The 27,822-nt window shown below is 45.4% G+C and overlaps 3 protein-coding genes across 4 annotated transcripts; all 3 read right to left on the bottom strand.

Moving 5' to 3' along the window:
• Nucleotides 1-37: 37 nt before the first annotated feature.
• On the bottom strand, nucleotides 38-16,032 carry actn2b (actinin, alpha 2b). Its single transcript, XM_037466445.2, has 21 exons — nucleotides 15,694-16,032; nucleotides 12,416-12,530; nucleotides 12,142-12,261; nucleotides 11,932-12,018; nucleotides 11,703-11,790; nucleotides 11,369-11,447; nucleotides 9,146-9,227; nucleotides 8,865-8,950; nucleotides 8,507-8,599; nucleotides 7,833-8,063; nucleotides 7,494-7,641; nucleotides 6,995-7,145; nucleotides 5,009-5,117; nucleotides 4,202-4,342; nucleotides 3,797-3,979; nucleotides 3,446-3,580; nucleotides 2,925-3,104; nucleotides 2,445-2,591; nucleotides 1,800-1,865; nucleotides 1,555-1,713; nucleotides 38-1,375 (listed from the first exon to the last, which is right to left on the bottom strand). Exons 1-21 carry the CDS (start codon nucleotides 16,003-16,005, stop codon nucleotides 1,217-1,219), a joined length of 2,871 nt encoding a protein of 956 aa, XP_037322342.2. The 5' UTR covers nucleotides 16,006-16,032; the 3' UTR covers nucleotides 38-1,216.
• LOC119214602 (uncharacterized) lies at nucleotides 5,530-6,586 on the bottom strand. Its single transcript, XM_037466446.2, has 3 exons — nucleotides 6,391-6,586; nucleotides 6,223-6,281; nucleotides 5,530-6,134 (listed from the first exon to the last, which is right to left on the bottom strand). The coding sequence occupies exons 1-3, from the start codon at nucleotides 6,435-6,437 to the stop codon at nucleotides 5,569-5,571; spliced, it is 672 nt and encodes a 223-aa protein (XP_037322343.2). The 5' UTR covers nucleotides 6,438-6,586; the 3' UTR covers nucleotides 5,530-5,568.
• A 108-nt stretch (nucleotides 16,033-16,140) lies between the features above and the next one.
• p4ha1b (prolyl 4-hydroxylase, alpha polypeptide I b) lies at nucleotides 16,141-27,131 on the bottom strand. Of its 2 annotated transcripts, none has more exons than XM_037465977.2 (15): nucleotides 26,907-27,131; nucleotides 23,650-23,732; nucleotides 23,464-23,560; nucleotides 23,181-23,332; nucleotides 22,731-22,868; nucleotides 22,307-22,546; nucleotides 21,913-22,133; nucleotides 21,636-21,812; nucleotides 20,502-20,572; nucleotides 19,142-19,241; nucleotides 18,963-19,016; nucleotides 18,798-18,863; nucleotides 18,185-18,253; nucleotides 17,745-17,841; nucleotides 16,141-17,567 (listed from the first exon to the last, which is right to left on the bottom strand). In XM_037465977.2, exons 1-15 carry the CDS (start codon nucleotides 26,918-26,920, stop codon nucleotides 17,497-17,499), a joined length of 1,650 nt encoding a protein of 549 aa, XP_037321874.1. In that variant the 5' UTR covers nucleotides 26,921-27,131; the 3' UTR covers nucleotides 16,141-17,496. The 2 variants fall into 2 exon arrangements, with proteins under 2 accessions (XP_037321874.1, XP_037321872.1); XM_037465975.2 differs by lacking the exon at nucleotides 20,502-20,572 and adding an exon at nucleotides 21,208-21,278 and having other exon boundaries at nucleotides 26,907-27,130.
• Nucleotides 27,132-27,822: the final 691 nt, after the last annotated feature.

The raw sequence follows: 27,822 nt of genomic DNA, 5'->3' as shown, positions 1-27,822 counted from the left end.
AGGAGAATGTACAAGGACGGATTTGTTTAAACATCATTTTCTTTTAATGGGTATTGCTCCAATCTAAAGTATTTTAGTTCTCTTGCATAATGTACAAACTGCCAATGCAGATAAAAACCATCACACAACAAAACCCTTTCAATCAGAGCATTTCATTGTATTTATCAGAATCCTTTGCATAAGCAAATAGTGTTATTAGTATATAACACAGTAAGAGCATATTTTAGAAAAATCCAGACTACTACTACTACTCCATTTGAGTATGATGTACTGATCTAAATAGAATTCATGACTTGTATTCTTAAATAGTATAGAAGGTGAGCATTTACTTAAAGTAATGAATAAATGGTTTTAAATGGGTTAACAAGGGAAACCAACTTCAGCACATTCATTGAAGGAATCCAGCACAAAGGTGGGAAAATATGCTGCTGCTTTATTTGATCTTTATTCCCTTCATCCGTGTATTCTTTTAGGCATGTGTCAACATTAACAAGTTTATTTGCCTAAAACATTTTTAAATCTAAAAACAATACTCAGATTCTGCACATTGATTTGTACGTGTTATCTGCCTTTAGACCACTTAGCAACAGTAAACATCACTTTATCATTCATGTGGCATCTCAATTCTTTCCCTCTGTAGCTTGGTATTGTATATTATTCATTCATAGACTTTAGGAAATACCATTTTCTACACTGCTTCCCGTTGCGTGGCAGTAGGTTTAAAACGGCTTCTTGCCAATTATATTCAAAGCATCTCAAACTCCTTTTTCAGATGCGTGTTTCCTCAAAAAGGGTTAGGCACTGTGAAGAAACATGAAAACACGTGCCACCACTAGACAAAACAGGACTTTAATGTCTAACTTCTTCAACTGAAACCAAAGCAACACCATCATTCTGTTGGCTCATTGCTCAGTGTCTATTTTATCGGAGGCAATTTCTCTTCTAGGTTTTTCTTCATCACAGAAGATCTACAACACACAAGACGATATTTTTAAAACAGTTTTCTATTTGTTTAGGGGACATTTCTAATTAAGAGAACCAAGACCATTGACAACAATTGTCCAATGTCAGAAATTAAATTATCTGGTGGTCACAAACATTTAAGTAAAGCCATTTGATCCAGCCTGTGTATAGATTCTTTAGAATTCATCAAGAGATGGGAGGCTGAGGGTGGGGTTGGGTACACGAGGGGTAGATGAAGGGTGCTTCTAGCCGGTTAAAGGTCACTCTCTCCATAGAGGGCAGTGGAGAAGGCCGCGTAGTCCAGTGCCCCTGGTGGTGCTCCAGGGCCGGAGTAAGGCGGCATCCTCATGATGCAGTACTCTGCTTGTTCGGGAGGGAGTTCTCTCCTCAGCTCCTCCACCAGTATGTAGGGCTGTGAGAAGAAAAAAAAACACGCTTACGACATGTTTCCACAAACGTTCATGCTAACAATGCCCCCTTTCCATTATAAGGTAAAGGAATAAGTTAGTGCTGGCTAAGAACATCTGTCTCTACACCACGATGACGCGCTAACACACACACACACACACACACACACACACACACACGTACCTTGTCAGTGGCGAGGATCCGGAAGGATGCCACAACCTGATCGGCTGTGTCCGTGTCAGCAGTCTCTCTAGTCATGAAATCAATGAACGACTGGAAGGAGACGCTTCCGGTACCATTGGGGTCCACCAGGATCATTATACGGGCAAACTCCACCTCCCCCTGAGAACCACAGAGATGCAGTATTTGTAGTATATATGCGTAAGAAATTAAGAAGAAAATTCCCATTCCCATTCGAAACATCATACCAAGTCGTAACCCATAGAGATGAGGCAGGCTCGGAAGTCATCGGTCTCCATTGCTCCATTTTTCTTCTACAGTCAGAAGAAGCACATGTTCAGGTTCACAGGAAAGAAGAGTGAGGGGTTATTAAAAGTATCATAAAGTAGAAAATGCTTTTCAATATACCATAAAACATGACAGCAATAAACATTGCAAACATGTACAACCCGAAAAGCAGATGTTTGCACAGTGATAAAATAAATAGAAACTCTTTCAACTTTAAAGGTCCTAATGTTTTTATCTTTTGTGACATTAAAGATGCTGAACATTTTATGATTACTGTTCCCTGAGAGCTTAACAACTTGGGAAAGAAGTCATTGTAATGTGCATTCACGGAATGATACGTTTCTTATCTGTGACATCAGCGCACAGCAATATTTTTGGGTTTTTTTATTTGGCAGGTGTACCATCCACGCTGTTATACTGAGTGAGATATTCCTACATTACCGATGTAGCTTGAATTAATGAAAACTACAGGGCATCTCCAAGTACAGAGCTACCCACTGCTCCGCTTCCAGAATCAGTCTGATTGCTTCAGATCGGTCTCTGAAATTACCTCAAAAAGAATAAAAAAGACAGAAAAAAGATGCAAAAGTGTAAATGAGCTGTACCCTGTCAAAGTGGTTGAAAGAGGATCTGAACTCCTTCATCTGCTGCTGGCTGATGCCTTTGGCATCCCGAGTCAGGATCTGGGTCTCGATCTCGTTGATGGTTCGGGCGACGGTGGTGAGGAGCAGCTCCCATCCGACGCGGATGTGCTTTTCGGCGTGGGGACACAGAGCAGTCGGGTTAACGCAGAGGACACACCGTGAGGCGACTGAAGAATGTGTGTAAAAACTACAATTTTTTGGTTTTAAAATGAAACAAAAAAAAAAGAGAAACATACTTGTATGGCAGGTTTCTACAAGAGCATTTACTAACATACTTATTACTACTCATTTTCTCATGTTATGATACTGCATATATTTGAAGGCACCTCACTGTAACACACAGAGGGGGGTAGAATCACATGTTTTTCTGATCTTAGCAGCCCAGAAACAAGTGACCGAGGTGTCACGACTGCACTGTTCATGCCTCTTCATCTGCTGTACCTCCATAGTGTAATTGGTGTGTTTGTTGTCGAACACCAGGGACTCCTGGATGAGCTGGTGGTCTCCCTCCAACTTGTCGATGTTGGGCTTGTAAGCGACAACGACGTGCTCACATTGCTTCAGCTGTGTCATCTGGTCCTCCAGGGTGCCTCCTGTCTCCAGGGAGCAGTGCCCAATTTCCTGTCAGGACAGCACACCCAACAAGGGTCAACTCCATTTTTGTACCAGCTCGGCTCATGCGATACTCGTCAAAAGATGAGATGGTTTCCCGCTGCAAATTCAGCAGAAAGTCATTTACCTGTGGCCAAGCGCAAACTCTACCAGGAGCTATAGGATTTGATCATGGGATGTTTAAAGTGGATTATAATACTTTGGCATATTGAATTATCGTCATTATCAAGGCAGAAACCACCATTGTACCCTCATATAATGTACAATGCATTTAAGCATAATCATCTTCCATTCCACGTCTCTTTGATTAAATGAAGATGCCAAATTGCTCATGAAGCCTGATGCCTAACCTCCATCCTGGTTTGTATCCAGGGCCCAATGAGATTAGCCTGGGCAGCAAACTGTCGTCTCAGCCTTTCATGGGCATGCTGACTTGCCATCTCCTCCTGGAGGGCTCCGTCCCTCTGAGGAACCAGCTTCTTCACCTAGAAAAAACGCACACAAAAGGGTCTCGGGACTGCAGGAGGGTGGATCGCGCTGGAAGAGGCATTTACATTCAACTGAATCACACTAGCATTATGCTTTAGGTTCAATCTGAATCCTTCAACTCGGCGATAAAACGTTAAATAAATATGAAAAAGGAAACACTACCCGAATAATGACTTCATTCATGCCTATAAGAGCTCTAAAGCCGTCGCTACCTTTTCCCATTTGTTCAGAAGCTCTTCGGTTGAGAGAGTACTGTACGGGTTGATAATGTTGGCCTTGATCCCGTAACTCTGGGAAATCTTCAGCACCTCATTGTGAATTCCCAAGATGGCCTGTCTCTCCGCGTCCGCCTCGGGAAGAGTAGCTTTGAACTGCTCGTGAGCCGCCATTAGACTCTGCGGTGGGAAAATGGGAAGTCCTGGATTTTTATTCAAATTAAAAATGTGTCCGAGGTGATTAAGGTGTGACAGGTACAGCAACATCGTTTAACGTTACACAGCCAAACATGAACCAAGGGGAAATTGTGCAGAGGTTTCAACATTTAGAATTACACTGTGAAATTAAAAGTAGTAGAAAGCAGTAAATGTGGGAGTCTACAGTGCTACTGAAAAGACTACCTGGACTTCTTCAATTGTATGCACTATGAACATGTCCTGCAGGTCCTCCATGGCTCCCTCCATCCAGTTGTTGAAAGGCGCCGACCTCTTGGCGAACTCCACAAACAGCTGATCAATGGTCTCCAGCAGCTTATCTGTGCGCTGAGAGGATTACAAGGAATCCCAGGTCGGATTTTCACATATCGAAAGCCCTAGAATATCCTCAGCATTGGTCTCAACATTATGCCCTGCACCGACCTGAAGAAGGAGACATCTTCCTATTTTACATACAAACATCCTCTCACCGGTTTTGATGACACGGCGTGGCATCAATAAACCTCTAATTCTTCCTGACACGATCCCTCCCCTGCTCAGCCAGTGGATGGAGACGGTAAAGAGGGGGGGGGGGGGGGGGGGGGGAAAGACTCGGTCCCTGTCATTCAGACTTAATCCATGGCCCTTGGACAGGGCCCTCACACATTTGCAGGTCCGAAATGGACAGGCATGGATCAGAGGAAGCGGCTAGCGGGCTCTTGGCCAATCGTTCTCCTTTAACCCCCCCCCCTCCAGCCTGTCTGGGTCAGGGAGTTGAGAGGGGATCCAGTTATTGCGCCTCATCAATTGGTCTTCACGCCTTTGATGTCATTTAGACGCCTAGATGTGCTTCTCCTGACATTTTAAATGAGCTGGTTTTGTTATTCTCTTCTGCTGTGGAACGTGAGCACACTCTTCTGGAGAGTTATCTAATCTAAAATACGTCCCGCCCCACCCCCCCCCAAAAAAAAGTACCGGTGGAGCGGATATGAACGACTCGAATACAGCCCTCACCTCCAGGGACTCTCTCCTCTTCTGGGTCAGGGTTCCCAACTTATCCCACAAGTCACAGATGCTCTGACACCGTTCGTTCACAGCAGCCACGTCGTGGTAGTCCAGCTCACTGCAGGAACAAAGCACAGACCACCTGCCTCAGTTGTAAAAAATAAATTTAAAAGCACTTACTTGCGGCATTTATAAGTAAAAAGTACCTTTTTTTAAAGGGCACACAAGCAAAATATGACTTAAAACTTTAAAAAAAATTGTTGCATTATCTCAATATTTGTGTGATAAATATTTTTAACAACCCTGGGAAAGGCAGTCAGTTGAATTTTGGCATAGACACTGACATTTATGTTGTTGGCCTAATCTCATTTTAAGAAACTTCCCCTCCCCCCCTGTGTTATAACAGTGCATCTGATCCACATAGAAAACACAAGGTCATTTAGCATTTTATTCCAAATCCACCTTACATACACATTTGAGCGAACTGCAGAGACTACTAGCGTGGCCTTTACTCCGACCCCTCCCCCCCCCCACGACGAAGCGTGTGAGCCAGAAGGAAGCGGACCGCTCTAGAAGAGGTCGCGCTGGCCCCGTCCCCCTGCTGGCTGCTCCAGTGGAACTGCAGGAGATGCGGTGAGCGTGCTCGAAGCAGCAGACACCTCGACCCCCAGCGGCGGCGAGGCATAGGGAGGCAGGGGCATCCGCTCTTCCATTTCCCACTCTCCCATCCCGGTCTCGAGGTCCGACGCGTACAGGCTGGACTCCCCAGCCGGGGAGCCGGGGGATGACGGACGTTGAGGCGGCGGCGCAGGAAAGATCGGCCACTCGGTTTGTTCGGAGCTCGCTGCATCGCGGTCAAGCTCGCCTGCTTGAAGGAAAAGCGGAGGTGCGACGTTAGGCGCGGGCTGAGATCTTCCGAACGGGGTCGCCGACCCTTCCAAAGGATCCCAAACAGGAGGCGCACGCCATGAGGCCTCACTGGACATGTCCACAGTGAGGCGGGAAGTCGTTGGATAGGCTCCTGAACCAGACCGCACTACGTACGCCACAGCAGGGGGGCGCGACCTGGACGAGGGATAAGGACCGACCTCCTTATTAGTGAAACTGCCCTCATAAGGGCCGTGCTGGCTCCAGCCTAAGGGGTAAAAAACAATGGGTAAAAATGGTGTGAGATCATTAAAAAAAAGCACCAAAGTAAAATGATTAATTTCAATTAAATTTACCATTTTTATCTGGAAAGCAAAGGACATTCCAGCAGCACAGTGCACCGAAGAGCAACTGACTGCAGAAGAAAAGGTCAAGGTCAAAATCCACAGTGAAATAAACATGCCAGGAATAATACACGAGCACGCAAATATAGTAATTTATATAGTAATTTAACCATCACGTACCGTGGAAGAACACAAGTAGCCATCTTGGTTGGGAGGCAAAATGACATCTTCTGGTGTCAGAGCACCAATTAAATGTGAAACAGGAAGTACTCGGTGGTCGATCCCGACTGAGAAGGTAATGACGGACAGGTGTTCTTCATTGACTGCTGATTGAGAAAGTCAGCATTGGCAGTATAAGTACACCCTTCACCCTCGGATAGAGCGACATGTTCCTCAACTCAGGAAAAAAGGGTTTAGGTTTATTTTGTTTTGTTTTTTGTTTTGTTTTTTTCCCCAAAGTGGTTCAAAATCATCTGACGCTTAAAATCTAAGAGACAGCGAGTGTTGTTTAAAATAGTTCCCGCGACGCATTTACCTTTTTCTCCTTCTGCTGCTGTCTCAAATACAGATAAAATATGTTTTGTAACCTCCCACATTTGTTTGTGATTGCGGCGTTGTGCTGTTATTGTGTCTTTTGTTGCTCATCATTCAATTCCATATCCAGACAGGTGCCCTTGTAGGTCATAAAGGGTCGAAAGTCATAGATGCTATTAAATAGAAATATATATATTTTTTTTTAAGATGGCATTATCTTGTTTTGCTGTCTGCTTCGCGGAGTGCGTACTTTAGCTCCTGTGCAATGGCGGCGATCTGCTCCACTCTGTCCTGGTGCGCTGCCAGGTCACTCTCAAAGGCCTCGTGCTTTCGAAGCAGTGCTCTGATTTCTGTCAGGGTGGCGGTTTCGTAGTCCTTCTGGGAGAGGATCATCTCTTTACCTGAGCATTGCACATGCAAAGAGAGAAAGGGAGGAGGAGGTCAACAACAACAACAACAACAACAACAAGGCTACTGGGTCAGGTCTAAACACACGGCCTTGTGTTGAACCTGTTGCTGTCCACGACAGGCGGATTGCCTTGGACAGATTCTAAAACCTTTAGTCGAGCCTCATTAAGGACAAGTCCAAATACATGTCAAGGTTAGTGGAAACACTTGAACACGTAAAAAGCAGGACTACGGATTCCAGGGAGCTCCCGTCACCTGCAGACTGAAGCAGTGAGTCGCAGACACGAAAGCGAGCCTGCAGTAAAAGGGGACAAAGGGGCCAAAGTGCAGCTGCTACTGACCGCCGGCCCAGGCCTCGTGATTGGTGGCCTTTTGGCGGAACTTTTCCGCGAGGTGGTCCAGCCTCTCCAGCCGACGGATCTCCGTGAGCAGCCACTCCTCGAAGCCTTTCTCTGCCTGCTCCAGCCCCTGCCATGCACTGGCTATGTCCTGCACACACACACACACACACACACACACAACGACCATCTCAACTCTCTGTAGACGTGATGAACATTACTTTAAGCAGCGATAAGGATGTATTGTTTCTCCGTTAAACAACGGCGCACACAATCGCAAACGTTGTCTTGGCTGTTGAACAACAATAAGAAGAAGAGGAGAAATGTGGAGATGTCCCTTACAGATACCATCTTCCCCTCGGAGGGCATGAAGGCAGGCCGATTGCTGATGCGCAACTTGGTCTGAAGGGTGTTGAAGTTAATTTCCAGCTGGCACTTCTCCTGCACTTTGGGGGGCTTGTGCTGACGCCTGTAGTCCCGGAAGTCCTCCAGCTTCCGCTGCATCTCCGCCATGGTCTTCTCCGGGGTGCGGTTCTCCAGCCAGGGAGTGGTGCGGCGGATCCACTCCAGCAGCTTGGAACCACGTGGGAGCGAGAGGAGAGGCAAGGAAATCAGCTTGGTTGGAATGTGACTCCCGTGTTTTTGGCTTTGTTCTCCACATACATATGCAAGGACCACAGCAACGATAAGCTTTTAACAACTTTACAATATAAAATGTAGCCAAGTATATGAGAACATAACAACAACAGGGAAATTGAGATAGCAGTGTTCCAGGTAATGGATTATTGATGATTTTTAGCAGATGGATCTCAGCTCATCACATCAATGGGATACATGAGAGGGGAAAAGACATTTTTTAACATTAAGTTAAATCTGCACTCTGAACTCGATTCAAGACCAACTTTTGTGTAATATACTGCACATGTTTCATTTTCTTTTGAAAAAAAAAAAATTCATTTCAAGATGTGTCATCATCCCTCAAGATGATTTTCGTGAAATTACTAATTTGGCTCTACCTCACTGGCCAGTCTCTCGTATTCCTCCATCATTTTCTCGTTCTCCTGGTTCACACCGAGCACCTTACAGATCCTGTTGGCGGCCGTCTCTGCCTGAGAGCACAGGGCATCGGAAAACAAAGTAATTACATCGGCGAAGAAACTCAGCCGGCCAAGCTCCCATCGATCCTTCACATTTATCTAATAACATTACCCTCCCAATAGATTTGTTGTTTAAAATTAGATGTCAGCAACCCAAACTGTTGCACCTGACCTCAATGGAGAATAAACATCTTGAATCCCAAATTGCAAACGGTTAGGGTTAGCTCACTCACCTAAAAATAAATACGAGTAATGCTATAGCTTAAAACCACTGTACCTGCTCAGCACCGGCAAAGCAATGGTAAAAGCAGGACACATAGGTCATGATGGCTCTTTCGTCAGGCTTGGGGGTGTTGATGATATCTGTGGCATCGAGAGGGTGGAAGAAGTCTACTTTCAGTGTGTTTTTAAGACTGAAACAACAAAATCAGGCCTCCAACAGACGCAAGGTGTCCCCATACGCATACAGCCAGGTGCATACACACATATTTCAAGGTGCTGTGTGTAACAAAAAGCTAACATTTTCAACCAGAAAAAAAAAAATCTGTAAAACGTTACCTTCTGCATCCAGCATTTTGGGAATGTCCAGGTGTTTCTCGGCTATGTCGAAAGCCAGGTTCAGGTTCCCCAGAGGATCATCCTAAACAAATAAACACCATTCTACATCACTGAACAGCAATACTGGTCTTATTAAAATGTCCCCGCGCCGCCCTCCATGCTACGGGCGACACCTCATACTCCCCGAATACTTCGTGCACATTGATTAAATACTACTCGTTTTCCAGTGTTCACATGAGCTGGATGTTTATCAGGAACTAAAGATTTCAATGATTAATGATAACCAGGCAACATAAGAACATTATTTGTATTATATGTATATATATATATCAAAACCATGACATGCACATGTTGAGCTTTTTATTTCAATTATTGATTATATGCCAATCAAGAATTAGATGAATCCAGATTACTCAGGAAAATATTTCATCCCTGCAATCTACATCATGTGCTTCTTGATATGTACACACAAGTGACTCTGACTGGAGGAACCCAGGGTTTTAGTAGAGTGACAGCGGCGCATTAAGCCGACAGCTGACGGCCAGCTCGGGGGGGGGGGGGGGGCGGTCAGTGAGAGTGCAACGGGGCAAAAGGTTCATGCCATCATGCTGCTGCTATTGTCCCTATCTCTGTACTGCTGTTCCATAAAGCAGGGGGCATATAATACATGACAGGGCCAGCTGCTCACAGATCCAGTGCAGGGCACATCGACGGATGGATGCTTTGGGGGGGGGGGGGGGGGGGGCTCACCTGGAGCCTGCCCGGCCCACAATGCAACAGTCTCCCGGCAGCATTAGCTGAAACTAAAAGTCGACCTGTGACCAAGTGTGTGAGTATGTGTGTCAAAGGGATTTTAAAGAGTGGGGGAAAGCAGTGGAGAGAAATAGACAAGGTGGATTGTTCATGTGCCTCGTCCCATCCTCACTTGAGACGTGGCTGGTGAATTATCCGAATGTTCATCTTATAGACATCCTCCTGCCTTTCATGGAGGACCGGCAGACTGTAACCGGGCGACATCATGACATCATGACATCATGGACAATAGCTGAGGTGAATTTAAATCCTGAGCTCTGCCGGGGGACTAGGCTCATGTTTCTGTGACTATTCAGGGTCGACTCTCCAAGCCGGCCCAGTGAGCGCTGCGCTGAAAAGAGAGCGCTTCTGTTTCCAAAACAAGGAAAATGTCACCCTCTGCAATCAGCCCTGGTGACCGGTTTAAACGTTTCTATTCGAGCTCGGAAATCCGATATCGGATGAATAAATGTTTGGATTTATGATGCCATGAATCATTTATTTGCGTTCTAATAAAACACTGAACACCGAAATTACAATAAAAACCTCCCCATTGTCGTTTGTTCACCCCAACTTTGGATTTTAAACCAAAACGGACTTGGCGAGGGAAGAGAGACGCCTCGAAATAGTCCGAACCGACGGCCTTCCTGTCTGAGGCAGCTCCAGAAGGGCCAGGCTGCATTATTGTGACGTGACTAAACACTGAAGGGCTGTCAGCTGGGCCTCGGCGGCTCTGCAAATATGCAGCACAGCTCACGGAGGCCGCGACGCCTGTTTATACTCAAACACAGAGAATCCAGGGCGTCCTTTCGACCCGGAGCGCTTAACTGAGCGGGGGGGCTGAGAATGTTCCTGTGGCACGCACGCACGCACACACACACACACACACCGGATGAGAGAAGTCCCAACTGTGTATTCATTTTAAGGCAGGCATCCCTCGGCTTGCACATGAATCGCAATTTCACCACTGAAAAACGCTGGGGCAAAGCTCGCTAATTGTGCCATAGCTGAACGGCTTCAGGTCAGGAACAGTGAAGCATGATGTGACGCTAAATGAACGCACTTGGGATACATAACTTTAGAAGCATTGTGTCCATTAGGCAAATTACACGCTGTGTATCTACAACAAACATTACGTTGCTGCCCGCAACAACAGTGGACTTCACATTACTTACTCCATCTAAAAAAATGAAAACTTCTGTGACACTTTTAGCTTATCGCCCCCAAATAAATTAAAAAAACTCCAGTGCTTGATTATATCAGTGAATGACAAACTGAAAATAACCACATATAATGTGACATTTTCCTGAAAGATTGTCTTGTAATCGGTTCACGTCGTGAGGGAGGTGTTAGTCGTGCGGGAATCAGTGGTGTTAGTCTTTGGGGGCTGAAAACACGGCAATCCTGGTCACACGTGAAGCCACACGACACCTTGTTGAGCTTAGAGTAGTCGAGGAGGTCGGGTCTGTGTCTGTGAATCAGGGCGCAGAAGGCCAGGCCGTCCTTCCAGCTTCACAAGCCACAGAGCAGAGAGAACCAACAGGTCAGTTCAAATAGCAGACCGACTGGACACACACACACACACACACACACTCACACACTCACACACTGGTGGCTCAGCCTTTGGACCACCACTAGGAATCCTCAGGAAGAACTACTGCTTATAATCATTGTCTCTGCATGTCCAACTGAAGCCAGATTAGCTATCAGTTAATGACTAATACAGCATTGATTATATATCATGAGAGTATTTGATGCGTTGAACCTGATGTGGAAGTTTTGGACGTTGACGTTCCTGTAGGGAGCAGTCTTTCTCTGACACCACAAGAGAAGACCTTCCTTGGCAGATGTTTCTAAGGAGGAAATAAATGAACAGGAGTCGGTCGAGTATTACTCCGGGACCTTGGGGGAGTTTTTCCCATATTTGGACAGTCGGTGGACATCTACAGAGAATTAAAAATCGATTTGGGATCATTTGAGTTTCATTATCTCACCCTCCACAGAAATGTCCTGGATGGCGAAGCGGAGGATGATAGTCCAGATCATCCCAAGAGTCATCTTTACATTACCGTCCACAATCTCTGAAAGGCAAACAGACTTCCATCAGAGCCATTATTAATAGCATTGATCTATGTGTGCGAGTCCATATTGGACACGTGACTCCCCCCGTAGGACGTCCACACATGAAGGGAGGCGTTTGATACCTTCAGCTCCGATGGACACAAGTTTCACTCCTTTGCTCGTGATGAATTCTAAGGCTTTGTTGACATTGGCAATCTTGTGAAATCGCATCTTCCCTCTGTCTGGCTTGGGTAACCTCTCTCCTGCAAACAGAGCGTTATGTAACAAGAGTCAGATATATAAGTAAATAATGCAACAACAAAAAAATGCACGCATGATTGTAGTGGTGTAGTATCAGAAGGAATGGACCACAAACACGCAAAGTTATAAAAGAAACACAATCCTCTGTGATCTAACCTGAGATCACTTCCAGAAGCAGCATGAGTTTCAGTCCATTTCTGAGGTCCTCCTCGATATTCTCTATTTGAGTACCAGCTTTCCTTAGGTGGGAGTTGCACCAGGCAGTGAATGTCTAACGGGGAAAGGGAGACCCAGGTCAATTAAAAGGGGATTTGATCAAATACCACCATGGAAATAAGCCGCACTCTGCACATGAACATTTCTGACGCTTCGCTGATGCACCGCAGAGTTAAAAAAAAAAAAAACACATAAGAATGCATATAAAACTGGACTTTAGTTTCACTTAAAACCTCCATTATACACGGATTACTCTGCGAGCTCGGTGTTCATCACCACAGACCTAAACAATCTGAGGCAGCTAACAGCTTAACAAGTGTCCCTAACAGGACCGTGTGCCAAATCAACGTTAACCTGTTTGACCACTGCCACATTTTTCAGATTAACCTCCAGTGACCCACTAGATCCTATTCTGTGTTTTCCGAGGCAAACAACAGTCGGGGCAAACGTGCTCCACGTCGGGTACCCAAAGACTGTAAATCAAGTCGAGACGGGCTCATTGTCTTTCTACTCCTATTTTTATAGAGTCTGTCAATGGCGAGCCACAGAGTTCAGGGGGGTGTTCGACACGGCACGGGGGGTTGGGGGGGGCCCACGGAGCGCATACCGACTCGATATAAGGCGGTAAATTTAGACCGCTCTGCTGCGGCTCATGATAAGAGACGACGGGGAGGGAGAAAAGGGACAACCTGAGTGAGAATGTCACGTAGACGTGGGGAGTTTGCGCCTCGCGTCGTTCTCTGTCACCTGGTGATGTGACTGGTTGCAGCTGCGGGGGCGATAGCGCACACGCCGTTCTTCCAGGTCACGCAGGACCAATCAACGGGTCTGTCGAGGTGTCAAATATGTTGACTCCTGCCACAATGACTGAAACATTTCAATACTGTCACCAACTTGAAAGTTGTCATCTTAACTGGTCTGTAATGCAGGCCGAGGGTTTGATGGACTTGACATTTTGCTCTTTTACTTTCCTACTACCCAAAAACAAATAAATGGCTCAAGTATGATTGAACAAAGCACATTTTAAAACATTTACCAGCAGTTGAGGGTCATTCTTTAGCATTTTTTTACATTTGGCTTTACGTCATTTTGACATTTTTGGCAATTTTTATTGCATTTTTGAGTAAACGGTGGGATTCATTTGTATTCTCTTCCCGCAATGAAAAACACCAACACATTTTTTCCAATAATTACCTCGGCAATTTTATATGATCAACTTTTAATTGTAAAAGAATGTGTTTGAACACCTGTAGATATAACGGCTAATATTACAGGCTCTTGAGTAAAGGCCATCACATTCAACACTGAGTGAGTCCCTTTTGGTGCCGGTGACATTGAACTGCTGCCCCCACTAGTTCAAAAAAAAAAAAAGGAAAAGGAAAAGTGCCCTGCTGGTTTCCCCCAATTGCCGCAGTCGGCAACCTGTGCTGCCCACTTTTCCCGCACGTCCTGCCTCCTTCCCCGGCGCCACTGACGAGTGACGGCGAAAGCTAAAAATATTCACGAATCAAATCCAGAAAAGGATCAACCCCCGCCGTTGAGCTGACTTGATGCCTTTGCGGGCCTCGCTGGGTCAGACGCTGGCAGCCTGTGTCCAGGTGGACGGAAAATACACGAGAAGCAAATGTTTAACATGTTGGAAAGAGAGCGCCTGCGTAACATGAATGTGCATTGACGCGAGTCTGCAGGTTAACAGGAGGTCACCTACTACTGCTTGTAGGATTTGAGGGAAATAGGCTGCTGCGAAAAGACGTGTGTGCTGGATGATAGACTCAAGGCTGCAGGAGAGAAACGATTTGGAAAAGTAAAAAAATGGAAAAGCTAAAGGGGGCCGATCAACGTCATCACATCGCACCTCGCGAAAAGAGAGGAACTATCTCGGCGGTGCTGTCTGGAACCATCGCTTGTGCTTTATCAGTTGTGATAATCTTAAACAGCTGCTCAGAGAACCAGCCCCCGCTCGCCAATGAGCGGCCTGTCAACTTCAAATTACAATCAGTGGGCGAGATAACCGCTGTGAAAATAACTGTGCGTGTAGACCAGGGACCCACTTCTGTCTTGTGTCACCAAAAATACACGGTTTTGTCATCCTTGTGGAAGCCAATGAAGGTTATGGGCATGGAGGGAGGGGGGGGGGGGGGGGTAGTAGCACCCAGTTGTGCAAAGAGCCACGGTTTAAGGCCAACTTCCAAAGCCCTAAAACCTAACTGACGATGTGCAAAGGGCCGAGGCTATATTGGGTTGAGCCGGTCCTCCCGGTGCAATATTTCTGCCCGGTTCCTATAAACAAAAGAATTCCGCGGCAAGGACACTGGATTACTGTAAGGCCTTCTGGGCCCTGGCGTTAAAATTAGCCGCAGCGTCCATTCTAATCCCCGAGAGCGTCATCATGTGCTCGAAAGCATCTGTTGACAGCTCGCATTCCGCGCGTATCGGCGGAGAGGCAGCAGTCTGCAGAGCCGCTGGAAGGCTATTGTTAGCCGCCTGGTACCCAGCGCCCGCCGCATCCGTCCCGTCAAGCCGCCCTCCACGTGTTCGGAACCACGCCGGAAGTCAAGCGACGTCCTACAAAATAAACCCGCCAGTGAAACACGCGGCTGTGGGTTTTGGATTCGCCGTCGGTGCTGGCACAGACCGGCGCAAGTTGATGGAGTTTCACTCATTTCGTCGTGTGTTTGGTTCGGTGCCGGGGAGTGTGTGTTAACGTGACCTCACGAGTCACGTAGGCGCTAACGCTACTAACGGCCCACGTTACATTAACGTTACCAAAGGCGCATTTCCCATCGTGACGTTGACTTTCCTGTGAAGTTAAATCGGGGAATATTTAAGAAAAATGTCTAGATGTCGTGTATGAGAAGCAGCAACAAAATGATTTGTATTTTACGTTTAATCCACGTATCAATTAAAAAAACGGTCCGTTCAAGGGTGTTTTAACGTGAAAGTGTTAACCGGAAGTTAAGCTGTTCACTTTAAACGTGGCCGTTGGACCAAAATTAACTTTTACGATACTGTAGTAACAGTTTTATAGACAGGTATTAACGTTGAATGGACATTTTCTTTTTTTTTAACTTACGATCCTTTTGCTTCTAATTGTGTCAGTCCGACACAAGTACCGGTGGTTAGATTCGTTTCCAGCACAGTGCGCAAATATAACTAGGATACTAGGAATTGATTGCTATCACTTCGAAATAAACGCCGTCTCAGTCAGTTTGACTTACTTTCCTCTGCTGTTGTTCCCAGGCAGGGTCGAGGAGCATGTCCCTGTCCCACTCATCCTCCTGGTTCATGTACTCGTACTCGTAGCCGTTGTCATAGTGCACCGTGGTCTCCACCTGGGTCATCATCACTGCGCCCTTCTTCTGTCCGCTCGACTGATCAAATGTAACGCTGGCGACGGGGAAGTAGCCGGACTTTCTTCTCTCTTTCTCTCTCTCTCTCTCTCTCTCTCTCTCTCTCTCGCTTGCCCTTGTCCTCCCGACCCGACAGTCGCCTGGCCCTGTTTGCCTCAGATGAACAAGTGACGTTGTCATTAGTACCGGACAGTCACGTGACGCTTTTCATACCTTCCCCCCCTTGGAAAAATCCCCACTACCCACAAAACACACACACACACACACACACACACACACACACAAACACACACACAGAAAGAAGACAGTTTTAACTTCAGATCGATAAAACAGTCTTTATTGTAGAAAAAAAAAACAATTTCAGACTTTCATGTAAGGCAAACATATCACAAAATTGGATTGGGACGTATAAATAAAATGTTTCTCCCTTGGAAAACACAAATATTTTCCCACGGAAAAGCACTAGACACCATTCAAAACCAACCACGATTATTGACTCTGTTAATAAAAAATGAAAATACTGGGTATTTAAACCTGTCACGGCACAATGTGGTGTTTGTGCCACTCTTCTCTCCCTAGTGTTCCTTATTGTTGTCCCTTTGGTGCTTCTACTATTTTGAAGATAGCTGGTTGTCATTTTAGGTGCTTACACACTGTTGCAATCCTTGTGGGAAAATACTTTATTCTATGCAGCATCGGGGTTGACGTGACCGTGTCTGTGTCCAGGTGGGAGTGTGCCCATGAGTCTTTGTACAACCAATATAACGGTATCTTGTAGTGTGGCCATTTAGAGGACTTGAGCCAAAAGAACACAAGTCTTTGAGGTGGATAAACACGTCATGTGATACGTCAAAATGCACTGCATAGAGGTAGCCATGACACCTCAACTCCTTCTGATTAGTTACACAAAGGTTTCCTTTCAAACAAAACACTACCTAGAATTGGAGTTTTTTTATGTCTTTTCATTCCTTCTACAAAGTACTTAATTTGTTCGTTTTGAATCTTAAACTTATTTGATGTAGATCGATCGATATAACGTGAAAATAAAGCAAAGAAAGGAATTGAGTGAACTATGTACGCCCATTCAATCCCCTGTGAGGAAATGGCCAGACTCAGAAAACCAAAGATCTGGAAAATGATTTTGCAAAGAAATTGAGTGCAACCCAAACTAATTGCCATTGTTTAAACTGCTTTAATAATAAAAAAAAAAAGAACAACACCGGCTTAATTGCCGTGTTGAAACGAAGGAATGCAAAGAATCAGACAGGCCTCTTAAAAAACGTGAGGTGTTCCTTTAAGGTTCAAGGTCCCCAAAGTCACTGCTGAAGGATGACCTCAACTAAGAAACAGCGTTCATATTAGGGTGCAAAGACGGGACACATCGGAGTGGGATCAAACAATCCAAAGAACATACATAATCTGTCATAGCAATGCTTAAAAATAAAAAATAAAAACTGTCCAGGGGCTTGACGTTAACAGAGACAACCTCTGGGCTCAGAGCGTAACAGCTGTGCAGGAAAGGGAGTGTTCGTGGGGAGGGAGTGAGCCGCTTGGACCCCGTGCATGAATCCTGCCTGATCCGCCGCGGTGGTCTTTGTTCCTGGGTGCTTCACTAGGAAAGGAAGCGAGAGAGGGCCGTAGGAGGTGAGGAGGAAGGCTTCATTATGCCCGTCATTCGGTTTCATTCAGGGAACAAGGCCGCCGCCACTCCTGACCTCGCTCATGGATCCATTTGTTTGATACTGGGGACAGAAAAAAAATAAACTTTTAGTCCCTTATGTTTACTTTAGAAAACAGTACTAGATGTTTGTCCCTTCGTGTCTCATGAACTTGAATCCAGGTTTTTCCCCCTGCAATGCTTCTCCCAGGTCTTCATGGATGGTTCTAGGTAAGGCAACAAGACAAAAAGGGGCACTCACCCCACTTGTTGCCCACTAACACTGGACAAGCTGCGTGCCGGGTGCTGTAGTCTCCCTCCCCGCTGGGAAACAGGTTGTACCAGAACACTGCGGTGCCCTGGAACACACACACACACACACACACACACACACACACACACACACAACAGACGACAGACGTTAGCAGCGTTAGAAAATCTCCAGGAATAGCCGCAGTGCCGGCCTCGTTCTCCTGAATACAGTCGGTGAATACGCAATATTACATTTTGTAGTGTGAATTTCAAAGTACTTTTGTAGAAGTATCAACTCAAGCTTTTTACTTAAGTAAAAGTATACAAGTACTGGTTTTAAAACTACTTAAAGTAAAAAAAGTAAAAGTATTGAAAGGGAAAAAAATGTCCATTAAGAACCGTCAGAAACCTCTGCTCCTTAGCCATAAGGGCTGGAACATAAGCGGTTACCTTTTGGGGCCCAACTGATGCACCAACATCTGGAAATACTGTGGCTCCACCTGCTGCTACATCACTCATCTACAACAGAGGGACAAAGGTCAGTCTTCTTCTGTCAAAGCAAATATTTCTGTAGGTCACATTCATTGATTTCTGTGTGGTTTCCATTCAATTAAATATCTCTTTACACATGGATACTGAGATTAGAATTTGTGGCACAGTTTATACACAGCACGACTAAAAGCAACTCAGTTATAACCTCAAATCAGTTCTTTCTTAAAATAAGATTAATAATGGCTGTTTATTCTCATTTACATTGTACATGTCATGAGCTGTTCAAAATATATAATGAGTTAATCATGTTTTACCCGTTTTTTTAAGGCAGTTGCAGCATTAATTCAAAGTGATTTTATCCACACATCAGTTGTGATTAGAACCTTCTTAAATAAAGCTCAGCATACACGAAGACGGATACAAAAGCCTTTCAAATTCAGTACAATTCATTTTGTGTAGCCTCAGATCAGAGGGTTTACCCCTTTTAGACACGACTTAAGGTGGCTTATGTGTAGCTTCAATCTAAAGTTACAAAGAGGTGTTTGGGCGGGTGGAGGGAGCGCTCACTCACGTAGAAGAGCCACGTTGCTACGCGGTTCCCGGTGCCCAGCTCTTTAAAGGCGTCTGGCTCGTCTTTCTGTGGCGAGAGAGTCAACCCCTAGGTTTAATGTCCTGACATATTAACACTACTGCACATGCAGATATGTTGGCTTGTGTGAATCACAAAGGGTCTTACCCGTCCAAAGTCAAAGTGAGGCTCGTATTGACCTCCAACGCCGTAATTTGCAACCTAAAGAGAGCAATGAAAGATGATTTAAGTCTCTACGAATACGGTTTCCAACGGACAAATACACAAAGCTATTTATACCGCATGTAAACAAGAACAATTCGGTTAGGTTTTCCCAGTCTCTGTACCTGCAGCTCTTCTGCAGTGTCCATCTCCAAACCGGTGAGATCCTCGATTCTCTGGTTGATCTTGTCAATTATCGGATCCTCGTAGCCGGTGAGCCAGGCACTGAAGGGAGGGAAAGCAGAACAAGTGAGAAAGAAGACGGCCGTGCCGCGCTGAATGTCAGTGAGGGACAGGTTTCTCCACTAGATGGCAGTGAAGACTTGGAATGGGCCACAGAGCGGCAGGTCATGCTCAGACTTTGCCACAAAAAGAAAGTGAAATTGGGCATTTCAAGGAGATGATAGAAAAGCGGAAGTGGAGGTATGAAAAAAATTAAAGATGGAAACCGGGCCGAGATTCAGAACCTCCAATCAGCTGTGGGTGCAGCGTGGTTCTGATTTTGAACCATCACTTATTGACAGTCTGGTTGAGAACTACAACAAAAACATGTTTTCATGGGTTAAACTTTCCTGACAATGCCTGCCTCTCATAAACTCAACTCTTGTTCTGCACGATATTTTTTCTGATTCAAGCACAAAAGCGCAACAAAAGAGAATTAAAGATATTTTATGGATAACTTAAGTTACTCAATCATATTGTATGTGAAGTGACAGAATTGATGCAAGCGTCCTCGTTCTCGTGTGTGTGTGAGTCATGGAGTCGAGTGAGTTTGATCAGTACTAAGTATTTTTGTTAAAAAAAAGATAATGTGTGACCTTTTCAAAAAGAAATGCTGCAACGAATATGAGCCAAACCAATTTTTTGCCGTTGTGTCTTTAAGGCAGTTCAGTGAGCGGTCAAACTCCTCTATTCTGCTGCCTCTGTTCACTGGATTTGAAATCGCATGCATACGTACACGTATAAAAGCCTCACAGGAACACCACGCCCTTCCACCGTGAGCCCAAACATTAATTACTATGAACTGCAAAACCAAAGAAAGTTAATTGCTAAACCTGGTAGTTTTTAAGGGTGGGGTGAAAGTTTAACTTGCGACGGGCGACGTATAAGCTGAAGCGGAAACATCAAAAAACAATCTGCTTTCACGTGTTTACAGCCCATATCTGTGTTTCTTTAAGCATGTTCATCCAGAAGTTTTTAAATCTCTCTTACTAATCCGCTTGTTGGGGAAGCAGAGAAGACTCGCCGCAGCTGTTCATAGGAGAGAATTTCTGACGGATGAATTCCTGGGAAAGCGCGATGGGGAATAGAGATCCGGTGCTCGGGATCTCAAATAACTTGGGGAGGGACGGCCGGTGGAAAGTAACCATCTGCCACGGTCGAGCCGTTCCATGAACACTTAAACTGACTGAAGGGCGCAGAGATGAAGATACAGAGAAGGACGGAGGAGGCCTTGTGGTCCTCCTGTGACCTGTGACCCCTTACCTCTTGGAGACTCTGTACTGGGCCGTTGTAAGTTTGCCGGTTAGGGGGTCATGCACCGTGGCTCGCCTTAACTATAGTAGTTCGCCCGCACAAGGAGGATAAGCAGGGAAATAAAAGAAGGGAGGGGGGGGGGGGGTAAAGATGACAGAGTGATACGCACATGGGAGTGGAAAGAGGGAGAGAAAAGAAATGCAGATCTGATCAGCAGTTGTCAAAGTAATATTATTTAGCGGAGCCAAGAGAGTGCTCCGTAAAGGGCAAGACAAGAAGACCAGGGAATCAATGAGTGCCTCAGATACACCTCTTGGCTCACAGAAGTAACTATGTTAATATCAACTAGCACCCCCCCCCTCCCTTTCTTTAGCAGACTCCTGTGCAGAGACGCATCCACAACAGATCCTGAATTTCCATTGACTTCAAGAAGGCATTAGTTTCCATTCACAGCACTGGTGAGATTACCATGAGATTAAATATTGGAAGGAATGTGCTTCATAGGCCAATCATAGTGTTTCTGGCTGGATGCTGTGCCTCAGCACAAGAGCCTTTACGCTTTGGAGGAAATGGAGTAATGCGGAAGGGCGGGAGAACAGAGGATGAATGGCATGGGTTATTAAAGGGGGGCGAGAGGAGGAAAAGAGACGTCCCTTTCTCCTTCCCTGCTCTCTCCCGTGTCCTCTGCTCTTGGCGGCTGCTGGGGAGACCTTACCTTTTGCTGATCCGGTACGGCGCTGTCTCCAGCACTCCTGTGATGGGGTTTGAGATGGTGGCCCTGCGCAGCTGTGAAGCCAGGGACATGATTTAGACACACACATGTGTCACACGTGTGTGTCTGTCAGACTAGCAGAATCACATCGACCAGCCTCACAGCTCTGGCCTCCGACCGCCTCAACACATTGGAACCACGTGACAGAAAATGAAGAAAGCCTAACGGATGCCAACTACCGGTCCATTTTAAACACTTGTGAACATAAATATCCCAAATGTGTCAAGTTTGTTTCATATTGCGGTGTGTGTGTTAACCGCAGAAGTTCCCAGGCTGTTGCCTGGCTTTACAATTCCCCTGAATCGGTCTCCAGAATCATCCGACGGCCCCGTGAGAGAACCAAAAAAAAACAACCCCCCCCAAAAACTTACCCGTGGCTTTGCCAGCTGCTTGACCCTCTCCATTTCTTTGTCAGAGATGATGTCAATGAAGCGGACGATGTAGGGGCGGTCCCACTCGTCTTGCTGTTTGACCGGCGCCAGCACATACATGGGGTTGTGCTTGTTGTCATAGTAACGACAGAACAGCCGGCTCTGCCTGCGGGGGGTCTGATTGGGAGGAAACGGTAGCGCGGGACCAATGAGTTGAGACAGATTTGTCTTTATCGCGTTTAGAAGTTGTGTTTTTTTGTGTTTCGGCCTTCCTCACCATGCGTATGCCCTCGCCACGACAGAGCATCTCATACTTCTTCCTCTCTGGGAGCTGAGGAGTCAGGAACTTCTTTTTGGGCTTCTTTATCTTCTCTGTTGCTTCTCTTTTCTCTTTTTGCTTCTTCTCTGTTGGAGGTGCGTCCGCCGCCTCCTTTTTCAGCTTCTCTAACTGGAACTCAAAGTATTTCAGGTTGCCGTTGGCGCGCTGATGCTCAGGGTCTAAAAATGGGGAAAAATGAGAGCCCGGCAGAAATAACAGTGGTGATTACAAATAGTGAGGATTGCAGCAATGTTACGCAAAAACAGTTAGAAAAGAGGATTTAATTCCAGACTAATCTGATGCCCGTGTGACACCTCCTCCACCACCACCTTGTTGGTGTAGAGGGACTCACCCAGTGCCAGCAGCTGCTTGGTGAAATCCAGGGCTCGCTCAATGTCCCCCTGCTGGTAGATGGAGTAGCTGAGGTAGTCGAGCAGTATCACCCGATCTAAAGGGGACTCCTCGCCCTGATCCAGCTGTTTCAGGGCCTGGGCCATCCACAGCTCTGTGTGGTAGTAATCAACGTCAGAGTAGGCAATTTTCCCCAGCTCATAACAGTCCTCCACGGTCATCAGGCTCTTGTGTTTCACCCCTGGTATTCAGAAAACACAAGAGGAACAGTGTCATAGAAGAAGAAAAAAAGAACCATCCTCATAAATAATGTGAATAACATAGAAAGCAAAAGAAACCTTCTATCCCCATATTTACTGTGACTATTTAACAATTGCTGTTAAAGCAGGACTCTGAGATGGTAAGCACAGGTTTATGGCCCTCACCAGGTAGGTCCCCTGTGGAGATAGTGTTGGCATCCAGTCTGTAAGTGTCTTGTAACCGGAGGAGAGCTTTGGCCGCCCCCGTCTGGTCCTCATCCGTCGGGAAGTACTGTCTCTGGATCGTCAGGTTGGATATAAATCCTGAAAGAGGTGGACAGTAGAGCACAGAGAAAGATGTAGTAGGGTGATTATGTACGGGGTAAACAACAGACCGATACGTGGACAATAAATATTTTTTCTTATGTATGCATGTGACTCCAATCTTGAGTGACATTATTATACCATATTAAGCCAGACATGCGGCATAAATGAATGCGCAATGTTTTCTTCTGCCTCAATAACTCCTGTTAAGGTGACTGGGGACCGAGGACCTGGATTTACATTTAAATGAATGTGGGGGGGGGGGGGGGAATGAGCAGCAAACAAACAAGCTAAAATATGCTTCATCTGTACCATCAGTGGTGTCACTGAGCACAAGGCTCTCCAGATCCGCCCACTCTGTGTTCAGCCTCTTCATCAGCTTGAAGGCATTGACAGGGTGCCCCAGGAAGCCCTCGGGGTCCTGGATGGCCACAGCCGACAACGAATCCAACTTATCAGCCCACCTATCACAAGGACGGAGATGCAGAATTAAGATACGTTGCACACATCAAGCACAAGTATTGTTTTTGTCTGTGTAAATAGAAGCATATCTGCGTGGTGATCCTCGTGTGCAGCTTCGTGTCCACAAACTCACTGTTTGACCCGCTCCAGCTTGGTCTCCTCCGCTTTGATGTAGTCCTTCAGGGAGGTGACCAGGTCTTTTTCTGTGTACAACAGATCCGTCATCTGGCCTGAGGAATAGAAATCGGAGACCCTTTCAGCATTAATCGTGCAATAATGAATGACCATGGGCATCAGAAATCTTGCCCGACGGTTTTACCTATGGAGGTGAAGAAGTCATTGTTGGCAGAGAGCGACTGCAGACAGCTCAGCAACAGGAGACTTAAACATGGCAGCTCCATCCTGAAGAAAGAGGGAAGTACGTGTTGTTTAATACAGTCCCTTGAAAATTATGCCAACATACATGGCAAACATATACAGTTTATACATCATATATTGATGCCTCTCTTTACTCCTTAGTGTTGCTTTTACTGAATCCCAAGACCTTGGACCATTTAAGAGCAGATATTGAGACATCTTGTCTTTTTTTGTTGTCTTCAAAAACAAATATCAGCAATCTAAAGACATGGAAACAACTGTGTGCATGGCAAAGTATCACTATAGGGGATAGTGGGAAAAATGTACAAAGACAAACAGACAATAATAAAAATATATATATTTTTAGGTAACAGAAAGTGAAGCAAAATGAGTCATAAAAGTCCAAAATAATTCTTTGCAGCATCGCTGTTCATCTTTTTACAAGAGTAGCCTCCCAACCACCGCATGAAGCCAAATATAAGCCTGTGGTTGCTTACACAGACTCTGTTTGGTTTTAGAGTCGGCATAGCCACGACTACCACAGGGCTTCTGGGCTTTAATAAGGCGTGGCACAGCCGATGGGTTCAATCCCGTCATTTGACCTACAGCTAACTGCAGGGCAATTAACCATTCGACTTGATATATTAGGTCTTTATTCTTGTAATAATATTAGTAGTACACTTACAGCACAAGCTTTGTCCAGAAGCAGAAACGTTGCTGAATTTATCAAAGTTTCAGATTTAAAAAACAAAATAAATACAAATGTATGTATCCGACGCGTGGTGACTCAGCCGTTATAACGTATATATTTAAAAGCATCGCATGTTGGATGACTTTACTGCATTATATTTCAATAGGATGTTATAGTTTGGAGAGCAGTATATTCAAAGTAATTTCCACCATACATCTAATCTTATGAACTCCCCACAATACAGAGAAATTAAATATTTGATGCTCAAACCTTCATGCAAAAGATTTTTTATCCTAAGCTTCATCTTTTATTATGTCAACAAAAATAACTGTAAGTGCAACCAAAGATGAAGCTTGATGCAGCTTCATTGTGATGAAATGCTTGCAATGCAGGAAGGACACTTAAAAGAAAGTGTTAGCACAAGACAAACCCTCACACACACACACGCGCACACACACACACACAAACCTTTGGGTTTGCAATGCACACACAAACGTGGACACACATACACACCTAGTGGCAAAGTAAAGGTCATGCACGAAATTTGCATCTCTGCAGATTTCTGAAGCTTGTTTTCACTGCAGGCCGAGGCAGGTTCCCTCTTTGCCTTCAGTGAAAATAAAAGAATGACTTCACATGACATTTCAATTAAGGTCAGGGCAGCAGAAAAGAAAAGAAAATATATCCACCAGGTCTTGGGTTAAAGCAAAACTCATTGACCTGGAAGTATATTTGAGCAGAAACTCCATGGCTCGATATAAATTGCCATTATCCCTAACTGCTACTGCGGTGGTGCCACCCAGTCCAGGATCCCATAAATATGCCCCTGCCACTTACATTTCCCAGGTAAAGACTCTAGAATATAATTATCATAACGACAGGCTGTCAGCAACGGGGTTTCTCTTGTAATAACATTGTTTAAGTGACATGTCGAGATTAAAGCTGCAAGTATAACGCTTATATTTAAGATCAATGTGTCATGTCCTGCGTGAGTGGAAGTGAGAGTGTTTGTATGTGTGCGCGCTTGTACGTGTCATGTGGAGACTCCAAAGCATTCCTGATGGATAATTAACATTTCACTTGTGAAGACACCCGTGGGCTTGTTAGTCTGAAGCGGTTAAAGAAAACTACTCTGCATTAAACTTGCTTGAACGTTTTTATTTTGTGATCTTCAGAAATATGTGTGAACGGGCTTTGTTCGGACAAGTTTGGTTCGCAGCCGTCGTGGAGGAGGACTTTTCACAGTGCGATCATTTGGATAAATGGTCCGCCCTCAGAAAAGAAATGTGATGAATAATAATCATGTAATATGTTGGTGGCATGTCGAAGGTTTTCCATTCACTTACTGTGGTTTACTTTGGAAAATTGTAAATCACCAGGCTACAAATGATTAGACCTCTGATTAAATATTATAACTTTTAATCTAAATGGTTTTTATTATTTCACTTACGTTTAAGTTTAACTGTGGAAGATGGTAAAAACATGGCAAAACCTGATTTTTGACTCGACAGAAAGATACAAAAAAAGCGATGGATGCTTCCAACACCCACATAAAATGCCACGTACAGTCGAAAAGAAATCGACAGAACATTTGATATCACTTCGCTGTCCATTCACACAGAGAGGGGGGGGGTAATCAATCAGTGCATTGTGTCTGATCCGTGACCCCCCCTCGTATTTCAGCGTATTCCCCTCGGATACATAAACGACCTCGGCAGGAGTCGGATGACGCAGGATGTGGATGAAGAGGACTGCCACGTCTTCGCCCCTCCCCACACTGCCCCAATGGAGTCGGGACTGATTTTACACACACACACACACACACACTCGGAATAACCCCTGCAAACCAACTCACGGCAACAGGGGGGGGGGCGCCTCCTTTTTACTTTCTGGAAGGCAGCTAGCTTTTAAGTGCTGTCGGTTTACTCGCAAAGCGGCTAAGCTAACGTTAGCATGCAGAACCCACAGGAACGTGTCGCTAAACTTCACAGCGAATGTTACCTTTAACCCCCCCCCCCCTCCCCTAAAAAAAACCAGCCTGAATAGCTCACAGACGTGTGCTGCATGTGAGAGTACGCGAGTGCCACAGTGCGTACAGGTTGTATAATGCTGTCACAATGTAAAACGTTAACGCTGCAAGCGCAGTGAAGGCAGCAGCATCCCACGCTCAGTGCAGCGGAATGTCAAAAACTTGGAGCAAAGTTTGACCAACTAAGACAACATAATTCGGGTCGGGTCTTCTCCTCTACTCGCTAGCTGCGTCATTAGGTTTTCTGATTGAGCCGTAGTAACCGGTGTCTTATCGTTATATCAACTGCTGCCGCGAAATATCCCGAGTATCAAAGTTTAGCTGGTTTTCAGCTAACACGGCAAGCTAACGCTAAGCTAACTTCCCAGCCAACTAGGCAAAAAAACCGTCCATCAATATCAGAGCGACAGAAACATACGAAGAAAAAAAAAAAAACGTCTACGCAGTTTTTTTTTTTAAACTTTCTTCCACCTTATGTAACCCAGGAGTCATTATTTACCTAAACGAGAGCATCCTGCCGCAGGGATCAGAGACGAGTCCTCCCGTGCTCCGGGGTCCAAACAGCGGGGACCAGTTGAAAGGAAGATGAGCAGCAGCAGTCTGGTACTCGCACCTAGCGGGGACGTTGCTGCGCACCGATGTCCATCTGGTGTTCAGGGGCTGGATTCCTAAAATCCCGAATGCTACGTGCAGAAGCTCACATGCAGAAAGCCGCCCCCCCCCCCCCTCCCTCTATAACTAGAGACGATGGGGGCTGGCGTTGGACTGCTATGGGGAGGTGTCTTGTTGTCTTAACACAGCCATGGATGAGTAGGCTGCTGGAGGTTTATATTCATGTAAAACAAAAACAAAAAGAAAAGAGAGAAACGCGAGTGATTCTTTCGGCTAACGTCACTTTTCTGCCACGTGTTGAAATTATGCTGCGGAAACTTCGATGTGCTTTCTGCCTTGAAACTCCAATTAAACCAATTAAAAAACGACGTTTCTCCTCCCACATGTTGTCGTTGACACAAGGCTTTGACAAGGAATGTGTTGTGTACCCTTATATCAAATAGACCCATTCAAACTCACGCTCCTGCTAGTTTTAAACCTTTCATTTGGCCTTACAATTAGTTTTTTTTTACTCCATTTTCACCCGCCTTTTCTCTTTCTCTCCCACATTCTCCCACATTCCAGAAAAGTCTTTGCTCAACTAAAAAGTGTGTGTGACTGGAGGGAGGGAATTCCTGCTAAATGCTACTGAGTTCAACAGGGTGGAGCTAAGTGTGTGTGTGTGTGTGAGAGAGAGAGACAGGCTAACTGACTGCAATACAACAAATCCCAATGGCATGCCCTGTGTAAACACGTCACAATGTATAGGTCTGTGATGAACAAGCCTCCATTCTGTTTTTAAATACTTTTCCACATGAATATTG

This window comes from Pungitius pungitius, chromosome 13 (genome assembly GCF_949316345.1).
Source record: "Pungitius pungitius chromosome 13, fPunPun2.1, whole genome shotgun sequence".
Classification (NCBI taxonomy): Eukaryota; Metazoa; Chordata; class Actinopteri; order Perciformes; family Gasterosteidae; genus Pungitius; species Pungitius pungitius.
This window is presented reverse-complemented; position numbering and strand designations above follow the sequence as displayed.